Source organism: Musca vetustissima, unplaced genomic scaffold (assembly GCF_032173495.1).
Source record: "Musca vetustissima isolate MV318-11 ecotype Yass unplaced genomic scaffold, APGP_CSIRO_Mvet_v1 utg16389, whole genome shotgun sequence".
Classification (NCBI taxonomy): domain Eukaryota; kingdom Metazoa; phylum Arthropoda; class Insecta; order Diptera; family Muscidae; genus Musca; species Musca vetustissima.
The window spans coordinates 442,542-449,953 of record NW_026883829.1 but is presented as its reverse complement, the minus strand read 5'-3'; the positions used below and the strand labels follow the sequence as shown (position 1 = coordinate 449,953).

Genomic DNA, 7,412 nt, shown 5'->3' with positions numbered 1-7,412 from the left:
TTTACAGTGACTAAATACATAAAAAAAATATATTTTGTTTTAATAAATATCATCTGATCATCATCGCGTTCTCCTTGACCATAAATGGAACTTCATATTCAATTTCAAAGTGATGAGCCCGATATTTCCGACCTCCAGTGAGGTAATGGGAATAGTAAACCAGTGAGCGGAGCAGTATAGTCAGACGGGGCCGACCATATGATACCCTAAAAAACTTCAACGAAAATCAAACTTTCTGTGGTTCTATATACTGAGCATGGACAATATTTCGCGATATTTCCACCCTCTTGAGCGACTAGAGGTCAACAAATATTACTAATATTCAGTACAGCCCTTTTAATTACTTGTCCAGATTCCCTTCGCCGTGGGTTGTGTTGTGATGTTCGGCGTTCAATTCTGGCCTATAGATCGATTGAAAAAAAAAACACAAAAAATTAAGGTTTCCGTCCACTTCATCCCAATATTATTATCTGATCATCAACGATAATTATAGGCGTTATTCTTGACCATACCTGGATGCTCATGGAAAAGTTCAAAGCGATTAGCACTATATTTCCGCCCTCTAATGTTAATGGGTTAGTAAATAGTATATGAATTAAGTTTTCGGTCCACTTCATCCCAAAATTATTATCTGATTATCAACGATAATTATAGGCGTTATTCTTGACCATACCTGGATGCTCATGGAAAATTTCAAAGCGATTAGAGCTATATTTCCGCCCCTCTAATGTTAATGGGTTACTAAATAATATATGAATACGTAAGGACCTGTAAATACTTAAGTGTAACTCCCACATCCGAGTACATACGATAATATAATTGGTATCAATTTAAAGGTCAACTCCTCTTCAATATACCATCAACTTCTCGGGTCTATATCCTTCAAGAGTAAATATAATCGCCATTGAATACAAATTTTGCCATTTTTCACACAGAAGTCTGGTTCCATTTGACCTGCTAAATATTGGCCGATCCTACATGCATAATTTTGTGAAGATTGGTCCATAACTGTGGCATGTATCGTGTTTACAAGTTTACTAGATCGACTCAGCTAGTCGAGATATGATACTTAAAGGTGGGTCTAGGACCAATATTTCACGGCGTTAGAAATTCTTGGGACTGCACAAAGCTATAATACCCCGAAACCATAGTTATGTAGGGTATAATAATTTGCAGTGAATATAAATATCTTTAAAAATGTTAGGCTTTAAATATTGTAAAGTGGGCCTACAAAAAAATAAATGTATGTAATGTTTAATGCAATACTCACACAAATCCGAATCAATGATAAATTACTTATTTTCCCTTAAATAATAAACTATTAATAAAAACCACAATACTTTGCACATTAATTTTATTATCCATTGAAAAAATCACATCTTAACCGCTAAATACATTATATTACCGCTACTAATACTAATCAACAACAATAAATACACATAAATACTAATACACTTGCAATAATTTTCTGCCATTCAATTTACCACAAATTTGCGGTTAAATCAAATAGTAAATCTTGACCAAATATTGGTGTTAAATATCGCAGGAATTTCATAAAATATTTGCGAGTATATCGATACACGTTGCGATACGCGAACATTTTTAGCTATTGTATTCGTTTGCTGATCGTGTCCAAATAATTGTAACCCTGATACGCTTTACTGGTACTCCAATCCTTTGAATAGTAATAGGGATTTAGAATTTCATGTGTATTCGTGTTGACCGACGAGCCATGTGAGGTGCCGGGGAATGTACTACCCACAAACGCCGAATAATCTGTGAATGAATGAAAAATGAATTTTTGATTGCAGTTACCTTAAATGTGTGTATTAACTTACCTGCCGGATCCGAGTCATAGGCATGCGAATGATGATGCACCAATTGTGGATGAATTTTACACAATGTCTTAAATTTCAAGTAGTGTATCAGCCAACCACCTCCGCCCACAATCAAAATATTTAGGGCCAAAACACCCAATATTAGACCGACTAATGTCATCTTCAGGTGGGTTATTTTCATCAAAATGATAAGTGGCAGTAGAATCATCCATTTTCTGGTCTTCCTCTTTATAATTCGACGTGGCTCTGTGAAATTGAATTTCAGCAGGCTGTTATTAAAATATTATTCACTATATATTATTATACCACCACCGTACATAAAATAATATGTAATTAAGAAATAATGGTCGTCTTTGCAATATAATTGCAACGAAACGCACAATAGCTCCACAAGTCAATTTCGTATGTGCATATGTTTGTAACAGGCAAAAGGAATAGAGATAGAACCATGGTTCCTTTTGAGAATATGCATAGAATCTTTTTTTGAGTCGATTTACGCATGTCCGTCTCTCCGTCCATGTATTTTTGTGAACAAATCAGGTCGCATTTATGACCTGATGTGGATGAATTTCGGCACCTATAACTTTTTTGGCCCAGGGACAAACCCTATTAAAATTGGAGAAAATCGGTTCATATTTTAATTTTGCTCCCATATTTATTTTCGTCCGATTTAAAGTAAATGGCGAACCAAAGGACCTATATCATTCGATTTGCACGAAATTTGGCAAAGCGTACTAAATTAAGTCTAGAGTGATGTGTGTTAAATTTCGTGAAAATCGGTTCCCATATATATTTTCTTCCGAAGTCCCTATATACTTTTCAATTTCCTCTTACATACTTACTGAATTAAGTCTGGAATGATGTAAGCTGTTTCGTGAAAATTGGTTCAGATATAGATATAGCTTCCGTATATATTTTCGTACGAATTAATATAAATTGTGCACCAAAGTCCATACATATTCTTCTATATGCACGAAAATTTGGTATAACGTACTGAATTGAGTCTGGAATGATGAGCGCTAAGACTCGTGAAAAACGGTTCAGATTTAGATAAAGCCCCCACACATATTTCCTTCCTATTTTATGTAAATGGTGTACCAAAGTTCCTATATATCTTTCGATTTGCACGAAATTTGGTCTGGAATGATGTGTGCTATGTTTCCTGAAAATCGGTTCAGATCTAGATATGCTCCCATATTTATGTTGAGTGTTTTTTCGACCTTTTTTGTTGATATTCCAGTAATGAGATTCTTTGAGCTTGAGGTCTTTTGTTAAATTAGTTTATTTATTCAAATATTTCCCGATATTTCGCAATTATCAAATTGCATCTTCAGGGGTGATATCTACAAAATAATAGTCAGGTTTTTCTTAATAGCTAATGTATTTGTACTACAATTGTCTATAGTTGATATTGCACTCAGTGCAAAACAAAACAAAAGACCTCAAGCTCAAAGAATCGCATTACTGGAATATAGCTCCCATATATTTTTTCGTCCAATTTAATGTAAATGGTGCAAGAAAGTCCCTATATATATTTACATGGGCACGAAATTTAGCATAGCGCAGGGATTAGATCTAGGCTAATGTGTGCTAAGTTTCGTGAAAATCGGTTCCGATTTATATATAGCTCACAATATATTTTCTTCCGATTTTATGTAAATGGTGCACTAAAGACCCAAAGTTTGTCCGATTGGCATACAATTTTGTACAATATACTGAAGATAATATAAATTAATCTTCTGCAAGTTTCATTGAAATCGCTTTAGATTTAGATATAGCTCCCACATATATACTTATGTTTTTCCGACTGCACGAAATTTTGCATAACGTATCAAATTGGGACTGCAGATGCAGACATAGCTTACATGTATAATTCGAACGGGTGTCTGATTCAGATTAAATTTTATAATTTTATAATTATTTATAATTTTTAGTGCGGAGATGTGGTTAGAACCCGAAATACTAATTTGATTGGCAAACATACCCAATAAAAAACCAATAAAAAACCAAAGTACCAAATTACAGCCGTTTAAAAACGCGCTCAAAAGCCCCAAAATATCAAATATTTGGGGGTAGCGTTATATAGTGACAATTAATTCATAACTGTAGCCTATGTTTATGAATTATAATGGACTGGCGGACGGACATACATGTTTAGACCGATTCTGTTAGTCGAGGTATGACGATTGGTATTCTAAAAGATGTCTCTAGGACCAATATTAAGCGGCATTACAAACAATTGGACAAGGCACATTTTGTCATAGAAAATGTCATTTACCCTCATTAGCGTCGAGCCAACAAATGCGCCTAAATCAGTGTTGGGCAAAATTAAATTGAGATCAAGTGTGTGTGAGCGTATCTGAGAATTCACCATTAAAAACGGCTGACGTAAAGAGAAAGAAAGATAAAATGTGTTTACCCATCGACCCTCAGTTACGGTAGCGTATATGGGTAAGCATGCCAGGCCTAAATACATAACTCTCAAACATGATGGATATTGTTTGGTGGTATATAGCTTTTTATTTGGTAGATTTTGGAGAAAGCCCTATCATATGTGGAGAAGTGACAACTTAAATAACATTTCAATTCGTCAATGATTCGCAACTTGCTTCAAATAAAATTATTCACAATTTCTTCAATAATTTGAGTCAATGGATTTTTCAGTACAAAATATTAATACTGTAGTGAATATTCAAATTTGAAGTGGAAATTAGTGCATAGGTCTTGATACAAAATATTCTAAATGGTATATAATTTCATTGGCATTGTAAAATATTAATATAAGCGATTTGTAGTTTTCCAAATTTGAATTTAAGTTGTGACTAATACTAATCACAAATCATCGAACTGCCTATGTAATTTTTTTCAAGCCTTGAGGATTTTAAACTGCGTAATTTTACAATGATTATACATCTACTATATTAGCATAATATTTAAATAGAATAATTATGCTACAACACATATAAAGTAAGGGAAGTAAGTAAAAATAAAGTTTTATAAATAATTTCAATAATATTAAAAAAAAACTCTACTTACCCATATCACTGGAGATTATGCGGGCACCAGTCTCACTGGACACCGTCAATTGGATGGCATGATTTTGGCCAAAATATTCAACGGCTCGTTTCACAAATTTAACAATGGCATTCATTTCATTGTCACCTACAAAGAAAAAACACAAACACCATAACCGTTAGTTTTAGTAAGTAATTTAAAATGCAAATGCTTGAATTTTAAAAATCTTTGCATTCTATCAATCCTTTTTAGTATGACAATAGTTTAATTAAAAATTGTTGTTGTTTGTGGTTTTCAATTAAACATTTAACTATACCAGCATGTCCCCGAAAATAAGATATGCAAATTACTTCCTTTTCTTTGCCTCAAGTCATTATCCTTTACAAAGAAATTATTTTGGAATTTCAATAGACTTCACTTCAATTTAATAACCTTAATTTAGTAAACCTCAAAGGAATAGACGGAGCCAATGTCAATGTTCGACAATGTTGCCTCTGATGGCAATATTTAATAATTGTTTACCGACCGGGTATAAATGACATTTCCGTTACATGGTGAAGGCAACAAAATTATTTATCATTTTAAGGCTACATTAATGTTCACCTTCACCAACCGAAATGGGTCTTGCTAAGCACTGGGTATTAATGTCGATAGCATGTTCAACAAGAAAGGTTCTTTGTTTCACAGTCCACCCAATAGTCCATTGACATTTAACGTGAGTGCACATTAATGGCAATTGAATTAATAATTAATATAAATTTCTATAAACGATTAAAAGTCCTTTTAGGAAAGGTTTGATGTGAATATTAAACAGCTATTAGAAATAATATTTCTTTGTAATAGCATATGTCCCCAGAGTTATTGAAACAGGATCATACAGTAAAATCAAGTGCTCCAAGGGACTTGAAGGATTTTTTTCTCCCTTAAACGTGTTAATGTGATTTCAATGATTGTGTGGAAATTTTTTAGTCCCTTCGAAAAAATCTTTAAAAAATTCCACACCTATAGTGGCTTCCGAAAAAATTCTTAAAGAAATATATGCCTAGAGTGGCTCCTAAAAATCGTTAAAAAATCCACGCCTATAGTGGCTTCTGAAAAATCTTTAAAAAATCTATGCCTATAGTGGTTCCTAAAAAATCTTTAAAAAATGTAGGCTTTTAAAAAAATCTTTACAAAATACACGCCTACAGTGGCTTCTGAAAGAAATTCTTTAAAAAATATATGTCTATAGTAGCTCCAACAAAATTTTTAAAAAATCCAAGCCTATTGTGATCTCTTAAAAAATTCCCCTTTAGAATATAATTTAAAAAATCTACGCCTATAGTGGTTTCTGAAAATTTTTTTTTATAATATCTATGCCTATAGAGGTTTCTGAAAAAATCTTTATAAAATCTATGCCTACAGTGGCTCCTAAAAAAACTTTAAAAAATACACGCCTATAGTGGCTTCTGAAAAAAAATCTACTTTAAAAAAATTCAAGCCTATAGTGGCTTCAGGAAAAATCGTTGAAAAAATATTCTTTAAAAAATCGACGCCTTCTGAAAAAAATCCCCTGAAAATATTCTTTAAAAAGTCCAAGCCTATATTGACTTCTGAAAGAAATCCCCTGAAGAAATATTCTTTAAAAAGTCCACGCCTATATTAGCTTCTCAAAAAAATCCCCTGAAGAAATATTCTTAAAAAAATTCCACGTCTTTTGTGGCTCCTGAAAAAAATATTCTTTAAAAAAAATCCACGCCTATTGTGGCTCTTGAAAAAAATATTCTTTAAAAAAGTCCACGCCTACTGTGGCTCCTGAAAAAAGTATTCTTTAAAAAATCCACACCTATTGTGGCTCCTGAAAAAATATTCTTTAAAAATTCAAAGCCGCATCTGCACATACCATCAAAACTTCTAACATCACCGAAAAAACTTATATCCGATGGTTCTTCCAATTGTACAAAACTTATTCTCCGGTCAGCCATTTCACGACTATTTTGTTGCGGGAAATATCCCAAACTATTCGTAGCCAATTTCCAAACAATTTTCGATGCTTTATATTTAATACACGACACAATGCTACGAGTTTCAAGACACTGTTTTTGATTTTTCACAACATAGGCATCCGTTTTGGTCAGCAAAGAACGGGAGGTGCGAGAACTATAAGAACTCGTAGTTGAATTTATAGCCGTTACAGTTTCCATTCTGAGGACACAGCTAAAACTTATCACCATCACAATAATGTTATAGGACATTTTTATTTTCTTATTTAGGATAACTATTTTTCTTTTTATTTATTGTTTTTTTTTTTAATTTGTTTCCTGAGTAATTTTCACTTTTCACAAACAAACAAAAAATTATAATCGAAAGTGCTGCGAATGTTATGACTGATTGAGTGATGTGATTGCAAGGAGCTGAGCTAATAAAATGACAAGAAAATTATCTAGGCAACTGCTTTTATGTATCAGAAGAATAATCTGAGGATGCTGAGTCTAAGGTGAGACTTAGTTTCCATTCGAATGTTTCCATTGGCTAGCTGACCATCGTCTTCTGTTGATCCATGTGTAAGAAGGTGAATGT

The 7,412-nt window shown here is 33.0% G+C and overlaps 1 protein-coding gene across 1 annotated transcript; it reads right to left on the bottom strand.

Annotated features, from left to right (window-relative positions):
- Positions 1 to 1,485: 1,485 nt before the first annotated feature.
- Positions 1,486 to 7,036, bottom strand: LOC133330832 (uncharacterized). The gene is made up of 4 exons (XM_061539239.1): positions 6,736 to 7,036; positions 4,875 to 5,000; positions 1,839 to 2,084; positions 1,486 to 1,776 (listed from the first exon to the last, which is right to left on the bottom strand). The coding sequence occupies exons 1-4, from the start codon at positions 7,034 to 7,036 to the stop codon at positions 1,607 to 1,609; spliced, it is 843 nt and encodes a 280-aa protein (XP_061395223.1). The 3' UTR covers positions 1,486 to 1,606.
- Positions 7,037 to 7,412: the final 376 nt, after the last annotated feature.

Bases quoted from the DNA above. Each gene is read 5' to 3' on its own strand.
- LOC133330832 (XM_061539239.1), bottom strand. From the start codon at position 7,036: ATGGAAACTGTAACGGCTATAAATTCAACTACGAGTTCTTATAGTTCT. The intron at 5,001-6,735 runs GTATGTGCAGAT...TTTTCTTTGTAG, and splicing joins TGATGTTAGAAGTTTTGATG to GTGACAATGAAATGAATGCC. The intron at 1,777-1,838 runs GTAAGTTAATAC...ATTCATTCACAG, and splicing joins CTATGACTCGGATCCGGCAG to ATTATTCGGCGTTTGTGGGT.